Source organism: Agelaius tricolor, unplaced genomic scaffold (assembly GCF_023055355.1).
Source record: "Agelaius tricolor isolate 1412-34295 unplaced genomic scaffold, bAgeTri1.0.p SCAF_1, whole genome shotgun sequence".
Taxonomy (NCBI): Eukaryota; Metazoa; Chordata; class Aves; order Passeriformes; family Icteridae; genus Agelaius; species Agelaius tricolor.
This window is the reverse complement of record NW_027269261.1, coordinates 28,631,644-28,653,969: the sequence shown is the minus strand read 5'-3', so window position 1 is coordinate 28,653,969 and position 22,326 is coordinate 28,631,644. Positions and strand designations below refer to the sequence as shown.

The 22,326-nt window shown below is 43.7% G+C and overlaps 2 protein-coding genes across 3 annotated transcripts in view; one reads left to right on the top strand and one right to left on the bottom strand.

Moving 5' to 3' along the window:
• The first annotated feature begins 2,712 nt into the window (after nt 1-2,712).
• MRPL33 (mitochondrial ribosomal protein L33) lies at nt 2,713-8,819 on the top strand. Its single transcript, XM_071428044.1, has 4 exons — nt 2,713-2,840; nt 3,718-3,736; nt 6,295-6,401; nt 8,505-8,819. Exons 1-4 carry the CDS (start codon nt 2,819-2,821, stop codon nt 8,552-8,554), a joined length of 198 nt encoding a protein of 65 aa, XP_071284145.1. The 5' UTR covers nt 2,713-2,818; the 3' UTR covers nt 8,555-8,819.
• Nucleotides 6,395-22,326, bottom strand: part of RBKS (ribokinase) — a 75,303-nt gene continuing 59,371 nt past the window's right edge. Inside the window, exons 8-9 of one of the 2 annotated variants that reach the window (XM_071428020.1) lie at nt 9,872-9,973; nt 6,395-7,541 (exon numbers count right to left, since the gene is read on the bottom strand). In XM_071428020.1, the coding sequence (XP_071284121.1) occupies nt 7,419-7,541; nt 9,872-9,973 (225 nt within the window). In that variant the 3' untranslated portion in view covers nt 6,395-7,418. Of the gene's footprint in view, nt 7,542-8,743; nt 9,974-22,326 lie in introns of those variants that run through there. The other variant, XM_071428030.1, reaches the window with a different exon arrangement.

Genomic DNA, 22,326 nt, shown 5'->3' with positions numbered 1-22,326 from the left:
CAGCCTAGAATATAAAGCATAAAATGGGAAAGAAGCAGTTTGATTATACCATGACAAATTGTTGTTTTTCTAGGGAGGTAAAAACCTACCCTATGTTTGATTCTGAGTGACATTGATCAGTTTGGCACCAGCAACTTCTCTGCTGGAGTCACGAGTGACTACTCTCTAAGCAAGTACCAGAATTATCTAGGCTGGCATTACAGTTCATCACACTCCTTGCTTTCTTTAGGCAAAGTTGAAAGAAAAATCTGCATTTGCACTGCACATGCCATTCGAAGATCTCAAAGAACATGACTTATCCTAGCCCACATGCCAAATCTGAATCAGAGCCAGGGTCATAAATTCTCACTCTCTCTCTCCTTTCCTCCAGCCAGGATAACTTTTCCTCAAGGTCAGCTATGACTGTTGCCATCAGGGGCATGTGACACTTGTCAGCACCTTGCCACACATACCAGTTTCAGACTCCCTGGTTTTACCCATAGCTATTGAGAACTGTGTACAGAAGAGGCTGCTAAAAAGAAAGTTGAAGACTGTCGAAGTCTATTCTAATCCACAGTGTCTATATTTGTGCAGCCCGTGTCACAGCAGAGCAGAGAAAATGTCACTGGAACAGTTTTCTTTCTGCCAAAAGGCAAGAAGTTTAAAAAGAGGTAGTAACCTCTATTTGATGATGTGTTTCTACAAATGTTTAACTTGCTATTTCATTTAGAAATCATCTTTAATGTTGATTTATATTCCTGGCAGTGAAGTCAGGAGGTTGGCAATCCCATTCCTTTTCAGTCTGTGCTCTGACTGAGGCAATAATGCAGATCAAAGAGAAGGAGTCTTACAGCACTCACATTTTATCATCTCAAATGTTTTCAAGTTCTCACTCTGATATTCATGGGCAGATTATGTAACTACTAGATTTATACTTCTGAAGGCCACATAGTAAAGATTGAAATGTTGTATCATTAAGAGGAGGTATTTGGAAATAATTGAATTGAATAAAGGAACAGCATATCAAGTAAACACTTGACACAAGCTGCAATGTTTTCCTGGAGATGTCGTTTTGCTCCAGTCTTTTATAGGGTCAGCCTCTTGTTTTCATGCCATAGAATATATCATTAACTGCATGTTATTATACATTTTAAGTCTTGTTTTTCATCTAAATATGTCAAGCTGACTTTTTTTTTGCCTTAGTAATCGCTAAATATTCAAGGACTTGAATTCCATCAATAACAGTTTACCTAACTGATGGAAGCAGAGTAAGCCACAGACCTTTTGGGAATTTTTCAGAGGGTAATATATTACTGTTCATTATCTAATGGGTCAGAGGAATATGAAGACTTGCTTTAGTGCCTGTCTTGAGCCTCCCTGCCCATGGCTTTTGTACAGTATCTCATGAACACTGATAGATTTAGTTGCCTAATGATTTGGGGACTTTGACAGCACAGCAGCATCCCCTTTTTAATAAAAAAGAGAACAAAGGCAGGCAGAGGTTAGCAGATCATAGCATCGTTGGGGTTGGGAGAGACCTTTTAGCCTTTTAGCATCAACCCAGCACTATCACTGTAACCCCTAAATCACTACCTCATCCCTCTGCACCACATCCAGACACCTCTTAAACACCTCCAGGGATGGTGACTCCATCATCTCCCTGGGCAACCTATTCCAATGCCTAAAATGCACTGAAGGATGAGAGAATAGACTGAGAGCAGCCCTGAGGAGAAGGACTTGGGGGTCTTAGTTGATGAGAAGTGCAACATGACACAGCCATGTGCAGGCTGGTTGGGGCTCTGAGTAACCTGGTCTAGTGGGAGGTGTCTCTGCCCACAGGAGGGAGTTGGGATGAGATGATCTTTAAGGTCCCTTCCAAGCCAAACCGCTGTATCATTCCATGCAGTGGGACAGAACTTCCAATGTGCTGCCAGCCAGAGGGCACAGACTGTGGGGACATCATGGCTGGGCATGTCCCCCTCTGCACTGGCCCTGCTGCTGTGAGCCACTGCTGGACAGACACAGAGACGGGCTGCGGGCACATGCGGGACAGGCCTGCATGGGGAGATCACAGGATCACAGAATTGCCCAGGTTTGAAGGGACCTCTGGAGACCATTTAGTCCAACCCCCTGCCAAGGCAGGGTCACCTAGAGCAGATCACTCAAGAAGGAATACATCCCATGTCCTGGTGGATTTTGAAAGTCTCTAGGCAGGGAGACTCCACAACATCCCTGGGCAGCCTGTTCCAGTCCTCTGACACTCACTGCAAAGAAGTTCTTCCTCATGTTGAGGTGGAACTTCTTTTATTTATGGCCACTGCACCTTGCCCTGTTGCTGGGCACCATCCTCTTGCTATCCACCTTTGAGATATTTATATGCACGAGTGAGATGCCCTCTCACTTTTCTCTAGATTAAATAGGCCCAGCTCCCACAGCCTTTATTCATGAGAGAGATGCTCCAGTCCCTTAATCATCTCTGCTGCCCTCCACTAGGTACTGTCCAACAGCTCCGTGTCCCTCTTGTCCTGAGGAGCCCAGAGCTGGACACAGCACTCCAGGTGTGGCCTCACCAGGACTGAGTAGAGGGGCAGGATCACCCAGGATACCACCAGCCCTCCGGCCGCCAGAACAGCTTCCCGCATTTCCCAGGCCGGGGGACACACAGACACACAGACACGGGCACGGGCACGGGCACGGCAGCGCCGCCGGCCCCGCCCTCGGGCGGTGCGGCCCTGCCGGCCCGGCCCCGCTGGCCCGGCCCCGCGCCCCGGACGCGGTTGTGGCGGCGGAAGGGAAGGGGCGGGGCGGTGGCGGTGGCGGTGGCGGCGGGCCCGGCGCGATGTTCCTGACGGCGGCGGCCCGTGAGTGGCGCGGGCGCGGCGGGGCCGGGCGGCGGCAATGGCAGTGGCAGTGACCGCGGGGGCGGCTCTGAGGGCGGGCGGGCGGGCGGCTCCGGCGGCGCGACCTTCGTGACCCCTCCCGGCCCTTCCCCGCCCTTCCCCTCCTTCGGCCGCGGGGCCTCCCAGCGTGCCCCGGAGGAACCGCAGTGTGACCTAAACGAGACTTGCACAGACACAATAAACATAACCTTCTTTTTTTTTAGTGGGGATTTGAACTTGTGCTGCAGATTTATGATTACTTTAACTTCAGTGAGGTGACAGAGCAATAGTTCAGCCAGTTTCATGCTGTGCTGTGGGTTAGGTGAGCGGGCCCCAAAGCAGGCCCGTGGAAGGTCGGGCCCAGCTGAGAAGGGCCCCCTGCTCTGCCCCTGTGGCCATGCCAGCCCTTGTGCTGGCACCACAGCGGGAACAGAAACCGGGCTGGTGGAAACTAGTCCGGGAGACTGGGACTGCAGTTTCCACCAGCAGTGCTCCTCACACCTGTCTCAACTTCGCATTCGCCCAGAGAATCATACTCGGCTCTGAAGCTGAAAACTTACTGAGAACATTTGGAGGGTGCAGCAAGTGCAGCCTGTCATGCTGGGCACTGCATTTGCACAGACACCTACAAAGGTGACATGATAGCATAAAGAGCAGGGAGCTGGCAGCACGTGGAAGAATGAGTGGTGCTTTATCGTGACAGTAAATCTCTTTGCACTATCTCTCTGGGGCTTTAGCAAAGTCAGGCTATGGAACACACTTAATCTTAGTATGTTGCATATAAAGGAAACAAGATACAATGGTAACTGTTTCTTCTGTTTTTCTCTTCTTCATGCTGAAAAAAAAAAACACAAACCAGTGGCCAAGAGCAAATCTAAGTAAGTGATGGTTTTCCTCACCAGTTTTTGATTACTGTTATGTTGTATCTTTACAAAATGTTAAGCTTCTCTAGATTTTTTTAATATAGCTGAGAGAATTCCAGTCCTTGACTCTGGCTGCATCCTCTCAGCCATTCTGTATGTGTGTCTTCTCACAGGTAAGTACAGAACGGTGTGAAACTCTGCCAGGGGTTCTGAACTTGCAGGAAATGCAGGTTTTGTCCTATGGGCTGTGGCATTAAGCTCAACAGTAATCTCCAAAGTTCCCTGCACAGGGGGAGCACACCTCTGTGCTCTGTATTAGAGAGATTGTAAATTATCCAAGTATTTTCCCTGTTGGTCACCTGTCATACCTTTTTAGCTGAGGAGAGTAAACTAAGGTACAGCATGGGTCTGCTGTCTGTGGTGTGGACTTTGAGCAGGTGCTGTGAAGCTTTGCCATAGCCAGAGTGCAGAACACTTCCTAGGCCGAGCATATTCCTGAGTTTGGGTGTGAGGAATGGATGAGGTGCAGTCAGTGCTCTGGGCATCTCAGTTTGCTCTCTAGTCCAGCTCAGCAGAGATGTTAGTGGGCTCTGGAAGGAAATTAGTCACAGTCCTCTGACCTGTGTTAAGGATTGGAAAGAGAGGAATATGTGCTTTGAGCACACCAGTGCTCTTACAATGTGGGCACAAGGAAACAAGATCATCTGGAGAAACTGACTTGGATCCAAAATGCTCTTTGTAAGAAAATTAGCTAGACAAATCCAAGAGCCTAAACTGGTACATTTATGTGGACACATTCGTATCTTCCCATTCCCAGAAGTTGCATTCTGTGTGAGTGTATTATACTTGATACCACACAGGCCTGGGATCTATGGCCTTTGGTACAATTTCTGTATATTGTTTTTTTTAAGAATCTGCCCCCAGCAGAGCCAGTACCAACCCCTTGCCACATTTGAGCAGATTCTTCTGTTACAGAATTTCTGCACAATTGTCAGGCTTTTAAATTAAGAAAGCACTTCCCAAGTATGTGCCTGACAGAGAGCAGTTTGACATCTCATTGTTCTGCTGTTATCTGTTCAGAAAACAAACACAGCAAACCAGGAGGTTTGAAAGAGTAGCTTTTTTAAATGGTATTACTAATGTTCATGTAGGGATTTCTACCCCACACTCCCTTTTATTTTTTTATCCTGATGGTTCTTTCTGTTCTTTTACAGTCCCACATGCACTCCAGGAATACGTTCTTATATTATTTATCCTTCTCCACTCCCCTTGGACTTCTTCCTGTGCCCCGACAGCTTTCTAGTGTTTTCTACCTCTGCTCCTTGTTACATTCCTTCACAGGGGAGTAATTTTTTTTGAGCAAGGTGTATTGTTTGGAATGGGCTTGGCCTCAAATGTGTGGTGCACAAGAATTTGAAGACCTGGCCACACTGATGCCACTGATTCCCTTAGAAAGGGGAAGCTGCACAGAGGCTTTGAGGAAGTGAGTGAGATATAGGGAAAGGAGTCTTTGTGGTTACCAAAGCTTCACAGCACACCTGCAGTAGTGTACAGAAGAGGGCAACAACCAGGGATAATCCCAATAGTATGTTCAGTCAGTTGTCTGCAGGAATCCACTGTCTTTCTCTTTATTTTGAACTCAACAGTGAATTACATTGCAAAGCTGAAAAAGATGAGCTTAAGGAAGTAACTGGTCAGAGCTGTACAAGTGAGGAAGAACAGGTTCATTTTGACAGACCATTTTGTTAGAAGTGGGAAAATATAGGAAAATGGAAAATTAACTGAGCTGTATCCATCTCTTCATTGAAATGGAAGAGAAAGATGTAATTTACAGACTGGTTAGAGGGTTTTACATTTATTTTGAAACTGGGAAGTTGTTTGGATCTTGGAATATTTCCAGACTGGAGGTGTGGAGCAGCTTCCTCAGTCTCGTGCTCCTGGGACACCGCAGTTGCTGCCAGCCTGCCCCGCAAACCGAGAGCCCTCCGGTGGGGAAGGGGGTTCCCGTGGCTGGGTTAATAACGAGTTCTGTATCTCTAGCAGGATGGTGCCAAGGGGTTCTGCTTCTCCTTTCGCATGCCTCTTGTGCCAGCCTATCTGCTTAGCTTCCTCTCTGCATGAGGAAGTGATAGTCTGTGATACAGTGTTATCTACAGCCTGAACATCTTCAACTACCATCATCCTTCCTCTCTTGCCCTTAGCTTTTAAGCCTTTGTGACTCAACTGTATGCTGATTTTCCTTTTTGTCTCTCCTGTTTCTATTCCTCCCACCTCACTTTTTTGGAGGAGATACTTCTCTCTAGGCTTGTATCTTTGTATATTAAGGATATAACCTTAATATCCTTAAGGAATTACTTACTTAAACTTGATGCTGGAGCTTATGGTTTAGTGTTTGTCTGTGTTAAAAGTTAAGCATACATAGTTTTGATACTCCCATCCCTGAAGTTGAAATGAAATGTGATTGTGCCAAACTGTGTGTGCTGAAAGCTTGTCCATGGCCCGTACCCTGGCAGATTGGTGGGCCCTCACTGAGTGCCTGTGCACTGACACAGAGCCATCCCTTGTGACTGTAGATACATTCTGGTGAGGATGAAGAGCGCTGCAGAGACAGGCTACTGCTTCAACATCAGGAGACTGCGGCTGCAGGAAAAACTGGTCCTGCTGAGATACGATCCCATCGGTAAGGGCTCGTGCTTTGTGTGAGCTTCTCTGACTCTGGGAGACAAGATTTGAATGCAACAGGATTTTTCCCATCAGAGCAGAATATGTCATAACATGTTTCATACTCAAATGACTGTACAGTTGCTGTTCTTCATGACATTCCAGTGGGAAGTAAATGTTACCCTCATTTTACAGATTGTGGCAGTGAAACAAAGTAATGACTTGCCTGACACATCAGAGACTTTGATGACAGCCATGCCACATGTCACTGGCGAAGTCAAGTGACACAGGAGTTCTTTCATTCTGTTTCTTTGTGTGGTTTGCTAGACTGTGCTACCTCCAACAAGCAGGCACAAAGTATGCATCAACAGAAGTGTTCTGTTAAGCTGCCATGGGAGCTCTAGACCAGAAATTTTAACCACCTCTTACAAAATGGACTTTTTCTTCTAAAGAAATAGGCACAGATTCTTCCTATTCCACAAATGATATCACTCTCCAGATGGCAGTTAGTGGATTCTTTTATGTTCCCTTGGTCCTTGCAGATTTTCTCAGTTTAAGAATCTGATTTGTTGGACAGATTATAGCACCTGCCACACTGTCTTTTGCTCACCTAGCTTTTTGAAATGTGACTAAGGGTTCAAGTTTCTGTTGTTAGCATTAAAAAGCTGAATTTAATGTTAAAAAGCTTAAACCAAACCATATTAGAAATAACACAGTGTAGCTAGTGCAAAAAAGGCTTATTTAAAGTTGTAGAATATAAGAAATTTATTAAGCAGCTCTAAGTAGATAACGCATGGCCAGTTCAATGTGTGATAATGCATGTGATTCAAGTTTGTTTTTTCTTAAAATGTTCTTTTTAGAGGACTACCTTTTCATTCTCAGAGCTAACAGTACAGGAGCTTGGAGAGGTGAGAGACACCACAAGGGAAGCAATATGCAGTTTTCAAAGGTGACAGAGGTTGTGGCTTTCCTTTTGAATTCCACACAGAAGGGCAATCAGAGATCTCTGGGATTATATTCTTGAATAAAAAAAAAATTATTGCACTGAAACAGTGTGCAGAGTGATCCTCCAGAGGCTTTGCAACTTGTAGGGAAGTGAAGAAAGAGAAGAACTCAGAACATGTAGTAGGTTGCTGAAGAAAGGTTTGATCTTTGTAGCCTGTAGTAGAACACAAGTGAGAAATTGATGTGAGAAAGTGTTGCATGTGTGAAGGGAAGTAAATTTGAGTCTAGATAACAACTCACATCAGGAATATGTTTGGAAGCATTTTCACTTGGCATGTGTTTTCACCTTATGTTTTATACTTCTTAGAAACCTGGGACATCCACAGAATGAAGCATTTTAGTGAAGTAGTGGCAGGATTGCCTAAGTTTCACTACCTCCCAACTGCAGCAACAGAATCTGTACTATCTGCAGTATTTCTTAAAACGAAACTTTTTTGTGGGAGAAGAGATTTTGTTGTGTGGATTGCTCTTGCATAGCTTTCAAAGGAATTCATATAATGAAACTAACCAAACTATTGATTTTCAGATGGCATTTTAAAGCTTTGCTCTGCTTTATTTTGTAATTTTTGGTTTTTATTAATGTATTGACTATGCTTAACCTGCCCCTGCAGGTTTTTTTGCAAACACCTGCATCAGGCATTGTGGTCACGGCCACTTTGTGCCTCGCTGAGAGATCCACAGGACAACTGGTTAAGTTCTCAGTCAGTCTGTGAGGCCAACTGGATCCAGCTCATCATCTGTAGTTGTTTGGGCTCTGGAGTTGAAGAGTAGTAGAAAGCAGAAAGAACCTATTTTTGTCCCTACATTGAACAGCTGTGACTCAGAACAGTCACACAGAGCAGCTGCTGAGTGTTTTCAGTCACTTGCATTCTGACACTTATTCTCACAGAGGTAAAGTGGACATCTTAGGAACTAAAAATTACATGTGGTAAAGTGAAAGCACCACGAAACTCCTTCAAGAGTTGCTTAACAACAGTGCGGTGCCAGTCAGTTGCTCCACACTCATTTAAGCAGTGAAGGCAGCCAGGAGAGAAGGAACGTGGGCTGGTTGAATTGAATTTTAACACTTCAGGCTTCTTAACGGATTCTTTTTTCTCTTTTTCTTTTCCCCCTGTAGCAAAACAACGTGTCCTCTTCACAGAGAAGAGAAAAATCCGTTCTGTGTGAACAATGACTGGACTTGATTTATACATGAGACGAGGATGGTCTGGGGGGAGGATGGGGTGAACACTGATTCAGAAATCCAGCAACATGGGCTGAAAAGAGAGGAAATGAACTGGGATCACCGTCTCCTGTGATTTGAAGGCCATTGTGAATAAAACAATGTAGAGAGAGAAAATTCTTAATGTCTGGACATAGATCATCACAGTAACATTTATTTATCTTTTGAGTTATTTTTACAGTGCTCAATTAAAAAAAACTGAATAGCAAATCCCATTGTCTGTGTTTTCTATTGTGAAAGAGGCTGTAATCTTCAAAGGAACTATTGTTTTATAAAGCAATAAAAATTAACATTTTCCACAGCAGGAATTCAATGGCAGGATTGCAAGTTTTTCTAACCTACCAGCCACAGATGCGACAGTAGTGACCACGGGCTGGTGTCATTACTTGGAGGGGTAATGTTGCACCAGCTCCTTCTGAGGAAAGAAGGAATGGGAACCTAGATGAGTTTTTGGATAAGTAATTAACATTGTTAAAGGCTGTATTACTTTCAGCCAGGTTAGTAGGACAGATTTTTCATTCTTGGGTTTTTGTGAGACATGAAGAAAACAGCCAAGGTAGTTCTCTGATGTTTTTGTAAGCTTTTTTTCCTTGATTAGCTTGCCTGTGTTCAGAGCAATGTGGCTAGAGACATTTTTCCAAGTCTACCTCAGTAGCAGTGGTGTCCTGTTGCAGTTGGAGGGACCTTGCTGAGTGTGGGGAAGCACAGAGTGCAGAGCCACACCTGAGGCACGTGGGCACAGGTGCACCCAGGCTCCATGTACGGGGCTTTGTGGTGAGCCAAACACTGACCCTGGAGTTTGAGCACTGAAGTTATAGTCTCAAAGCTAATGCTCTGCTTCATGTGCTGCCATTTCACATAAGCACTTCTGATAAAATCAAGTGCAAATACTGTCAGGAGCCCGATACCCTGCAGGTGTTTGCTGTAAACTTCATGTAGTTCAATAAGGCACACTGTGTTGGACAGCCACAGGGCTGTGTGGGGCCAGAGAGAGCTGCTGTGCTGTGTTTGAGAGACCCACCACCCACACCCCATCTACTGCTGTACAACAGGAACACACAGGATTCCTGAAATGAGAAGCAAAGACACTCTGCTGGCCTTTCCAGTCAGCAGAGGAGAACCTCAGTGCAGTCAGAAGAATAATGCTGTCTGGTATGAGATAAAATCAGTACAGTGAGCTAGACAATCAATTAGAAAAGGTCCTGAGGCAAGTCCTTCCTGTAAGGATATGAAGATTGTGTCCCCGGTGCCTGGACACTCACTGATGCGACGCAGTTGGACTTCCTGATCATTTCCTCCATGGATAACTTGGGATAGTAGGCCAGGTAGAAGGCCAGTGCTCCCACAAAACTGTCTCCAGCGCCCTAGAATAAAATAACAAACAAGCTTAGGTGTATTTGCACAGGGAAACAATTCAGATGCCTTTACCGGAAAGACACAAGCTGTAGCACTGATTGCAGGGGTCAGGAAATTGTTCAGGGGTTGAGTTCAATACACTTGTCCATGCCTAGGAAATTTTGCAAAGTTAAACTAATGCCACAATACTCTCCTTGTGCCCAGCTGCTGAGTCAAGGTGCGCACTATAATATAGCTTAAAACTTAAAGAAAAAGCAAAGCAAGTGTGCCACAGTTCAGCAAGATGTTGTTATGAACACTGCTTTTGAAACTTCCTGTTGCTGGAGTGTCTGATTTTGATTTCTCAACCTTGATGTTTCATTAAAGCTATTTTTCTCTTATTTAACTTCCGTTTTTCATAAAGGTCAGTGGTAAAAGGGGCAGTGAAAAGGGGGAGAAAAAAAAAGCCATGTGGTTTGTGTAAATTCCTAGTTGCAGAGGGATATGTTTTGACACTTTCAGAACTTGGCTGTTGTTTATTAAAAAGATCCCACTGTCATTAAAAACTAGGGTTGTATCTATCACATGAATCACTTTTATTCCCGGGGCAAGCTTTGCCACCTGTGCTGCGTTTGACCATGGAAGATGAGGACAGTGACATTCACTGGGCGCTCTGGCAGCCATGGCCCTCTTGAGCTACCCATCATTCCCAAGCATGGCCTGCATGCCCCGTGGGAGCCCTGGGGAGGCTTGGAGTACATCTGTCCCACATGGGCACCAGCCACACCCTAGCTTGCCCTGACCCTTTTGCCCAGATACTGCTGGCTGTGCTCTGGTCAGCAGGCAGTGACAGCTCTTTGCCTCCCAAGCACTTCCTATCAATAACTGTTGTTTAGCTGTTCAGTGCTATGAAGTGTCTCCAGCAACTGGCAAAATTTAACTTGATTGATGGTTGTGTTTAACTTGATTTGCTCATTTCAGTCCACAGTGTTCTTTCCCTCTCCTCCCCTAAAACTGTCTTGATTCTAGGCCAGACTGATACCAGTTCTTGTGGCTACCATAAAACTGGTCCTAAGGTCCCTTTTTTTAAATCATACTTTTGTACCAGTGAAGGCATTAATCTAGACACACTAGTATTATCACATTTCATTCCAGATCCAGCATATGGATGAGGGATTTTTCCTCTGTAGTTGTAATAAATAGGCCCCAAGAGTCATGTGACAAGAGCAAAGGGCCTGGAAAAAACTGTCAAAACAGCTCAGCAAAATTTCTAATGGAAGTTAAGACTAGGAAGTAATATTCCAATTTTGAATACTAGTGTTGAATTCCAGTTTTGAATACTAGTGTTTCTCAGTCTTTTACTTGCCTTGAAATCAGCTACATATAAAATCATTCCAGCAAAACAATGCTACTTCCACAGAAATTTGTTTCCAATGTTGCAAGCAGCTGACAGGGCAGAGCAGCGTGGGCACTGCAAGGGACCCTAACAGAGGTGAGCACAGGACAGGGGCCCTTCCCCACACCTGGCCTCTCCTTGCCCAGCCCTGCCACAGTGGCTGTTTGCATTGGTGTTTCCAGTCAGAAAACTCCCTGCTTAACTCCTTCTTGGCCTGGAGCTTGAATGCTGTGTTCTGTCAGGATACAACGGAGAGCATGGCCTGGCAAATGACAAGTTAATAAGCAAAGCTGTACCCTTGCACGCAGCTGTAGCAGCACCTGTTTCAACAGTTCTGTATTCCTGAACATACCAGGGGCAGGTGAAGGTTTTTATCAATTTCTGTTGGGCCTTTGTCTCCCTTCTGGTTTCCGGAGTGTTCCCACAATGGCAGGTGGAGCAGGAGCAGGTGACTGCTAGTTAAGCATTGCCAGTGTCTTTTGTCTGATGCATAATACAAAAATCTCCATCCCACCTCAGAGTTTGTAATCTAATCACTGCATGATTAATTATTAAAGCTATTTTGGTGCTGTTGTTACAGACAGGAGTAGGATTTCAGCATGCAGATCTGTTCTGCTGTAGCTCTAGCAGGAAGAACATTTTTTACAGTGATCACTGGGAAATGGAAGTAGCCAAATATTTTAATGAGTAATACTCAGAATATCTGGTGTCAAATGGCATAAACTGTTACCTGGCAGCAGCATGGAGCAGAATAGTGTCTTTTTGTTTTTTTCTTTAATAATTGCTGCACTGTTGGCTACAGGAACAAAAACACACTAACCACGTGTAACCCAGGTCTTAGTCTGTGTGCCAGTGAGATGGAGTGTAAGTTCTCCTGCAATGTTACCGTGGCTCTCTGCTCATGGGTGATGCTCTGAGGTTGTGAGATGGCTGGGGATCTCCCTTTTACCCTAGCTGAACAATGATAAATGACTCTGAAAGCAGAAAAGGGAGAGAACAGCAGACTCCCATCCAGAATAGAAAAAAGCCCCCCTAGCATTTTTTTTGCAAGAGAAAAGATTACAGGGTGATTGGAGAATTATAGAAGGATTTGATGCCAGTAAACTTTTTCTGAAATCCTCACTTCCCATGCATAGATTGAAGCAGTCAGTATCTGCAAAGTCAGCTATCACAGACCCAAAGGGTATCATAAATGCAGTGGTTGGTAAGTGAATGTTTTGTGAGGGGGGTGTTTTCAGTAGAGGAGCTGCTGCACTGAGAACAGCGTCATGCATCACACTGATTATGTAGATCCCCTGCTCAGCCTTGCTTCTGGTCTGTGCAGACGTGACTGGTCAAACATGACTGAAAGAGCAATAGCACAACTGGTTCAGCTGCAAGGTTAACTGCAGTAAGAACTATTTTTGGCTTACAGAAACAGACCTTCCTTCTTTGGTACTGTGCATTAAACTACATTGGGTTTGGTAGATTCTGAAATGGTTTGCACAGAGCACTAGAAGGAACAGGCTCAGAGTAAAATCAAGATTGCACAAACACTGGAATAAAAAATAGTAGATTTACATTTAGCTGTTTCAAAACCTGCTCTAAGAAAAATAATTCTAACCTACTTCACCAAAAAATTAATTTAAAAATGACCAATAAGGTGCACTGAGAGTGCCCACTGACAAAATATAAATACAGAGTATGTAATATTTTACATTCTTCAGCATTTGTATTCCGGGAATTCTAATACACTGCAGACTTTAAGATAATCCTCATATCCTTGAGTGCCTGGAGACAATTCGTTCCATAATTATGAAAGTATAATGTATTTAGCCTTTCTTTAAAGCAGGAGATGCTAGTTTGTTTGAAATAAAATAAAGAATTGGATTTTAAAATTGTCTGATATGCTGTGGGTCATTCTTAAATACAAATGTCATGGTTTTGACTAATTTTTATGGGTTTGAAGCAGTATTTATATTCTGTGCCACTAGTCTGTAAGGTCCTTGTTTTCCTGTGTGTCTGGAAAAGGGCATTTTTGTTTCTTACAATCCAGCACTGATTGAGATTGTGTGCCTCTAGAGAAGAGAAAACCCATGAAAACACTTCTATTTATACCTTAGCTTTTGTTAGTCCTGATTTGTCAGAAGCTGGTTCACAACTTTAGTATAACTATTTTTATACGATGCTGCCCTGAGAAGCTTTTTAAGGAAACTGCTTTGTAAGTGGAAACTATATTGTTCAACATCCTTTCCAGCATCTAAAGCCTTTTCCAATCTATCATGCACAGGCCATTAGGATGCATTTCACTTATACAATAAGATGACTTGCTCACCAAAAAAATTTGGAGGCCAAGAGGCCAAAAGCTGCAGTTCACAGAGAGGCCACAATTGCACTGCCTTGTTCCAGGGAAATCTTTTGCTCAGCCTTTGCCCTCCCAGCCTGTCCTCCTGGGCAAGAGCAACAGCAGCAATGGAAGAACATGAGAGGACTCTGCCTCCTGAAACCTGACATTGTTAGTGAACCTCAGAAAACTTTTCTCAGGTATTTTTAAGAAGTTACAGTCCTTGTGCAGTCTGGCTATTAACATGGATTCATTCCATTAAATACATTCTCAGAGCATGTTACCAAGGTCCAAAGAAACACCTGAAAAGGATGTTGTACAGCAGTACAAGAGAAATGTTTTGCCTGTAATGATGAATTCTTCATGTAGTGAATAAATCAAACAAAAAGCTGTCAAAAAGTGCCTCATGATGTAGAACCAGTAACATTGCTCACAATGATGCTTACAGCCTCCAAGGAGCATTCACAGAAGTGCACAAATAAATGAAGCCTGAGGATTACACTGATTTAGCGCAGCCTACATCCATGGCCATGCAGAGATGCCCAACTCTGTTGAAGGAACTGGGCCTTGGAGAATTCCTGCTGTATTTATAGCACTCCACAACTGTGTGATGCTGGATTATGCTGAGGATGTTATCGCTCTGTCACATCTGCTCAACATTCCCTGCTGTACCTCTGCCTACTCTGTACCCAAACTGCAAATTAGCCCCATGAAACACAAAAATAGCTGTCAGCAAAGGCACTCACTATCCATTATCCATTGCTCACAAGTGGGAAAAGCCTATGTCTCCCTACAAGAATCCCTGGGCTGCGCTTTGGTGAAAGGTTACTAGTGGAACTAGAGAAACATTTGCAGCCTTTGGATATATCCAGATAGTCTATTGCCATTTGGGTCTGTGTCTCATCTAAGGGATAATTTCAGCTGAAATGCTCAGGGAATAAAATATCCTTTGATGACAGTGTGTGGTGGGGTAACCCTGGATGGATATCAGGTGCCCACCAAAGCTACTCTGCCACTCCCCTGTTCAGGTGAAAAGGGACAGAAAATAGAAGAAAAGGCTTGTGGATTGGAATAAGGGCAGGCAGCAATCACCATCACAGGCAAAAGAGACCTGACTTAGGGAAATTACCTTATTACCAATCAGATCAGAGTAGAATAATGAGAAATAAAAGCAAATCTTAAAACACCTTCTCTCATCCTCTATTCTTCCCAATTTTAATTTCACTTCCGTTTTCTTTACCTCCACCTCACACAGCAGTACAGGATTGGAGAGGATGGGGATTGTGGCCAGTTCACCACATTTTTTCTCTGCTACTCCTTCCTCCTCAGGAGGAAGATTCCTCACACTCTTCCCCTGCTCCTACATGGGGTCCCTGCCACAGGAGACAGTCTTCCATGGGATTCTCCATGGAATATGAGTCCTTCCCATAGGCTACAGCTCTTCATGAACTGCTCCAGAGTGGGTCCCTTCCCCATGGTTCAGTCCTTTGGGAACAGGCTGCTCCAGTGTGGGTCCCTCATGGGCTCACAAGTTCTGTCAGTAACTCTGTTACAGCATGGCCTCCTCTCTCCACAGGTCCTGCCAGGACCCTGCTCCAGCACAGGCCTCCCACGGGTCACAGCCTCCTCTCAGGCATCCACCTGCTCTGCTGTGGGGCTCCTCCACAGGCTGCAGGTGGATCTCTGCATCCCCAGGGAGCTCCGTGGGCTGCAGGGGCACAGCTGCTCCACCCTGGTCTGCACCAGGGGCTGCAGGGGAATCTCAGCTCCAGAGCCTGGAGCATCTCCTGCCCCGCCCTCTGCACTGCCCTGGGTGTCTGCACCATTGCTTCTGTCACATCTTCTTTCCTCCTCTCCAGCTGCTGTTGCACAGCACTATTTTTACCCCCTCTTAAGGGGTAAAACTACATTATCCCAGAGGCACTACCACCTTCACTGAAGGGCTCAGCCTTGGACAGTGCTGGGTCCCTCTTGGAGCATTGGCTCTGTCAGACATGGGGGAAGCCATTCTTGTAGTCCCCACTACCAAAACCTTGTGATGAAAACCCCACTCACAGTAGCTGGATTGGTTATGCAGCTTTTGGATTTTTATTATTTCCTTCTTCCTGAAAGAACCCATGTTTATCCCCTATGTGATGGAGAATGATTTATTTCTGGAAATGTTCCTGGCTGGTTTGTTTTTTGGTTTGCTTTTTTGTTTGTTTGTTTTGTTTTGTTTTATTTTTTACTTCTGCATTTATTTGCCTATGGAATACTTTTAAAAATTATTTTATGGGAGGTTAATGTTTTTCTCCCCACATATTTCCTCATGTTTTACTAGAAAGATATTTTGGCAGTTTAAATCAAGATTAAGTTTAAATTGAACTTAAACAGTTAGTTTAAATTAAACTAACTCCACTATCTTGAAACTCTCCTGAAATTAAACTGATTTGACTATCTTCAAACTGTTTCCTAAAATCAAGGCCTAATAAGGATGATTACTCCCACAGTGTCTGGGGTTGCTAATCCTGTGTGGAAGCATTGCTGTCCTTGTAGGGCGCCCTGCAGATACCGGTGTGCCTCTGCACAGCTGTGCTTAAAGGAGACATATTGTTACAAACCCCTAAAACATGAAATATTTGAAAATTACAAAGTGATTTTCCACTAACACACTTATTCCTGTATCTTTGCATGGAATTTTGAGCCAAAACAAAGGGGGAGGAAGTCCTTAACTGGGAACTACCAAATTTAGCAATAAGAACCAAATGAACTTGAATCAGATAGCAGGGCTTGCCTGGCTAGGTGTAAGTTAGGCTTTTGGTGCTGACTAGATAGCACTGCAAAGCTACTTGGGTTGAAAATATAGGAGAAGAACAAGAAAAAGCACACTGTGCCCCAGAGCTTAGGGTCTCGATCTCCAACTCTGTTACTTAATCTGTCCTCTGGTAACTGAGTGTTTCTGCAGTCTTGTCACAAAGAAAGACTAGATGTTACCCTAAGCCAAAGGAAAATATATAGAGAGAATCATGGTAGTGGTGCTTGTCTCTTCCTTTCTTCTTCCCCTCTGCCTTCCCCACAAACCCCCCCAATGCTGTCTGATGTGGTTTGCACACTTCAGGCAAAGTCATGGGGAACTGCTAAGATGCTGCCCCACTGTAGCTCCTTCCTCCCAGCCATGTGCAGAATGGCTGAGCTCAGCCAGTGTTTAACAACGGCAGGAGGTGTAAGCTAACACATTTTAATTTGCATTCCCTGTAGGTTGACAGTGCACTCTTAATTCCAGTGATTCAGACTGCAGTTTCATAATAGGCTTAAGCCAATCCATGGTTATGCTACTGCTGAAAGGCTCAGTCCCCACTCATGTTTTTATCCTTGTCTCCTGTTCCCACGCCCTCCCCTACATCAGATTTAGCACTTGTGTGGCCAAGCAGTGAGGCAGATCAGTTCTGTGATCCTTCTGACGACTGGGCCGGCCAACACTGAGCAAGAAACAATAGTTTCCACCCAGATCAGCAAGTTGCTGTATTACCACATGATAGCTAGTCCACAGCAAATGAGAAAGAGGTTAGAAACACTCCTTTCAGCATGATCTTGGATCAGCTTGAGCCAACTGTGAAACCTCACCCTCAGTCAACACCAGGCAATTCATTAACTCAGTTGTTATCCAAGCCTTAATACTCTGGCTCCTTGTTCACACAGGGAAAGCTGCCTGTTCCACTCTTCCCCCCATACCCTGTGGGCTGGCTCTGGAGGAATGAGGGAATGATCACGCTTCCTTTCTGCATCTTTACCAGACTCTGTTGTGGGAAGCTGTGGGAAGGAGCAATCCCTGACTTTCTTGCATTTATGTTGTGAGGTACTTGCACAGCCTTGAAGGGGGAAAGTTTCTTGCTCACTTACTCAAGTTGAACAAGGCCATCATATCATCTGGTCCTTCACATGTCCTGAGAACTTAAAAGGTAACCAAACCACACCCAGTGTAGACTATCAGTTAGGAAACATCAAAACCAAAGCATACCACACAATGCTTCACATCAGCCATCAGGAATTTTTACCCACTTCCTGACAGATTTCCTGATGGGTCATTAACAGTGATTAATCAGCCTGACCGTTAACCCCCTGCATTCCTGAGAGATTAATCTCAATACAAGGCCTCCTGCAAGCAATTTCTTTCCTTTCTGAAACATCCTACTACATTAAGTTATGCACTGTTTCTAAAAAGATCAGTGACTAGCATTACAGATGCATGAATTCCCCTGAAATGTTTGGTTTGTGGTGAATGTTGGAAATAAAACATACAACGTTCACAACTCTGCAATTTTTAATTTGTATGTCATCTAAAAAGCACAGATCAAAGTGTCTGCTTTACATTTCAAAGCCCATACAGAGCATCAACTTTGAAGGCAGGTAATAGTGCTCTCATTTCACATGATGGGAAATTAACCCAACTTAAGATCAAGGATGTTGAGAACACCCACTTTGAGACATCTGTGGGCTGAATCCAAAGCTCCAGATCTTTCATAGGCTAACAGGAGTCACATGAGCTACCCATCCTTTGAAAGTGAGGCACAGCTAGGGAACCCTAAAACTGAGATATGCAAAATAACTAAGTGGACTTCCACAGCTCTGCTGGACTCTCAATCAGGATCAGAACAGAGGAGCTCCCATCTCACTGTTTACAAGAAAAATACTGCAAGGTGTCTGGGAGGTGATGGCTTTCTCTTAGTGCACACTGAAGTCTGGGAAAGATCGCAGGAGAGCTACATTCTCCTGGATAATAATATTCCAGTATGCTGTTCAGCACTGGGGAACAAAGTTATTCTGTGTAGTAGACTGTTAGTCTAACCCCAGAAAGCCAACAAAGTGTTCACCCACAGGGAGCACTCTGTTTTCTGAATAATCGAAACAATTCAGATGATGCTCATATAAACTCCTTTCAACTCCAGATAGCATTTATGAGAAGTGACAAATTTATTTCTTTCTTACACAATGGAGTAAGAGCACAGAAGCAGGAATTCCATATACCACTCTGAAAACAAGGGATCCATGTTGCTGAACCTGTGAGATTCCTGTCAACCAAACAATTCACCAGTACCCTGATTCCTACACTACCAGAGCAACAGATATTTTGGCATGGAATTTTTCAATTTGGGATACACTTCATGTAAATTTTCTGTTTAAGATTGAATTAACTTTTGCCTTCATTATCTGCTTCTTCCCTGGTTCTACACCTGAGCTTTGATCTGTGACCTCTTTTCATTTGATCTGGAAGTTGATACCTCGCTTCGGAACTCAGAAACAGCAGAAACAAACCCTCCACACATTTTTCCCCTCCCTGCAATGCGTATCAAAAACGTATGATATACAAAATGCAGTACTGGAAAATCCTCATTACATTCCATCTGAACACAAAACTCTCCAGTGGCACTCTTGCAAAGTTAGAAACCACAATGTGTCAACAACAGGGAAGCACGCAGACATCACCACTAATAGACAGAAGATGGACTTTCAGTTGCACATGCTACAGGAGCTGTATCCACCTCTCCCGAAATTTGAACTTGCACAGAATCAAGAGTCGTGGTTGAAGCCTGGTGCTAAATATAGCAGCTCCTTAGAAGGTTGATTTGTACTTCTCAAACTGGTTTATCAAGCCTCAACAACATGCAGCTACTCTCCTACTCTAATCAAAAGCTTCACTTATCTCATTTCCTTGAGCTGTACTTCACTCCTTTCATTATTCATGTCACACTTGTGCCAAATTGTGCTTTCGTCCCAACAAAGCTCATGCTTCTGTGTTAATTCACAAATATCATTTAATGATGAAATGAAACTACAGCTAAAGCTCTTCCCAAAATACATCACAGTATTTTGATAGTACACTGGAAATTCTGGCAGTGGGTTTCCCCCCCCAGCCGGGAGACAACTGTCCAAATTGTCACTAACTGTGCCACGCAGTGTCACATATGAGGCTGACATGGCTTCAGGACCCCATAATCTAACAGTTAAGTAAGAAGAAGGGAGTATCTGTGCTGGACAATTTTACTAGCCACATGTGGGTTTTTTCTCTCAGCCTGAAAATGCCAAAGGACTCTTAGTGATCCCATCTAATCTGACGAGAAGCACTCGGAATGACACAACTGCCATCTCGCCTGGAATTGATCAAAAAAACATTCTTTTTTTTGCACGAAAGCTCCATATGCTCGAATGCCTCTTTCAAAACCACAGCATCTAGCCTTTGTTGGCTGGCCACTGCTTCTGCCTACCTCTGAACTACACATCCTGGAAAGGAAGAAAAACCACCAAACTTCAGGAGGTTTTTTGTCTGAGCTCTCCCCAGCTTTGTCCCCTTGCCAGCTCCCTGCATTCTTTTTCCAACTGAGTTTGTGTAATCGTTTTGATGACTACCCGAGCTGTATCTCCTCTCCTGAATTTCAGTTAGATGTGACTTACAAGCCAGAACTGCTGTTCTGCTCAACAGTATTGCTCTCTGCTACCCACTCATTCTCTTGTCCTTAACCTGTGGGGCAGGAGTGCAGAAAACAGGGCTCCCACACCTCACTCACGGTCTTAAGCGGTAGGTGACCACCAAGGTACTGCTTCTGACAGAAAGGCATTCTCTGTGAGATTCCCTGTAAAATAGATTTTTCCAAGCAACACATTGCCTACTTAATGATTTCAGTAACAAAATCACATATACCAGCAATGAGGCACAAGCTTCCAGAGAATTTCCTCACCTTTTCCCCGTATTTCTGTATCTCTTTGTGCTTTGAAATGAATTTAAAAAATATTCCTTATAGACATTTGGGCAGCTGACAAATATCACGGTTAGAATTTGGGAATCTGCTTTTCTACAGATGACTTTCTCTAGAATAGCTGGGTTTATGTCTGTATGTCTACTTTTGAACATACAGACATTAAAAAAAACCCTGAGAAAAGTGGCAAAATAAGTGCACTCAACTGTAAACTTGCTATTAAAGACATTCCTATAGGTTACTGCTATAAATCACAAAAACTTACAGTTTTAGTTTCCTTCAATTTTTCTAATGAAAGTTGTAAAATATATTCTGTCTGTGGGACAGGATATTAAAGATTAACTCTTTTATTCTTGATAAGAAATACAACTTCTGGCATTTTCTGCGGTTACAATTTGCAAAAGCAAGAAGCCTGATTTCCCCACTATTCTCATTTCTCTGTTCTTGTTCTTTTGAAAACCCAATTATGCAATATCACCAATCTAACTCAAAACTTTCTGGTTTCTGTAGTGACAAAAAAAATTACTTGAAATTGAAAACTCTGTTGGGTGAAATCATGAAATCTGATATTGTTAAATATCATCATTACTGTGATTGGCATTTCAGGGCAACTAGGCTGGCAAGGGGTTCCAGAGCCAGATTTGCCTTCCCTCTCACCATAGCCAGAACTGATGTGAAGAAATTGAGAAGAGTAAGTTATGTTCCACAATAGCCTAGATGATACTTGGTTCTGCAGAGAACACTTTTAAAGAAGAAAGGGAGGCATATAACATTTGTTAGCTAACCATGAAGAGGAAAAAAATGATGAGGGGTTTGGCCAAGAATATGCTGCACTATTACACAGCGGATTGCATTTGCAACTTCCTACAGCTCAGGCCAGAAAAAGATACTTGGGAAGGTGACGCTCTGGATGTGCCAGAAGTGCCAGCTTCCACTAGCTATTTTTAACTGCAGGAATTGCATTAGAAAGGATGACTGCACACAGTTGGTCTTCCTTCCTCTTCATCCTTTCTGCAACTCAGATATCCCAGATATCCTATCTACCATTACAACTGGCACTCCTCGTGTGCACTGGCAGCCCAGGATCTGCTCCAACACAGGGTGAGCTACATAACAGGACTGAGCATCTTTTTGAAGGACACCCTGAGCTGGACTCATCTTAAAGTCAAGAGGAGGAGAGCAAATCAAAAAAGGGATGCAGCATGTTTTGCTGTAATGATTTTGACTTGTGTTGCATTCCATGGTTAGCCCAAGAGAAGCAATAAAAGTAATTTCCTGCTCTGCTCTCAACCTGCATAAATTATACCATTGTTTCATTTACTAAAGCATCCCAGAAGTGAGATGGCATAAAGATATTTCTGAACTCAGCCTCTCTAGACCTCACCCAAATGTATTCTTAGGTGCAGATGTTGGATGTGTTATCATTCCCATGTTCTCTCACAGAGAAAACACTCAAATTGCTACACATACACTGCCAGCATCCCTACCTTTCTATGTCCAGAACAATAATCAACTGGGGTTAATTTCCAAACTGGAATGTTTCTCAGTATGCAGTAATGGAGCCAAAGCACCTGCTCTCATAGCATACTTTCATAAATTCCCTACAGCCTCTTCAAGAAGCATCCAATGCAAAGCAACTCTGCATTGCTAAGTACTTTCTTCTTCATGTGGATATTCACAATGATGTCCAGTTCTAAAAATGAGACAGCTGATAGCCTCACAAAAATTTTCCTCCAGTCCTATTTTTTTTAAGATGAGCATAGAGAACAAATCATGCTTAAACAAGGGAAACAGGTTCACTTGCCACTGAAGAGCCAGTGTCTGCATATTTGGTTCTCTATCTACAGAACAGCATTCTGAATAGTACTTTCCTTATGTTGTAAGCAATTTAAGGTGCTTAGCAACTTTTTGTGTATGTACATGTGTATATGG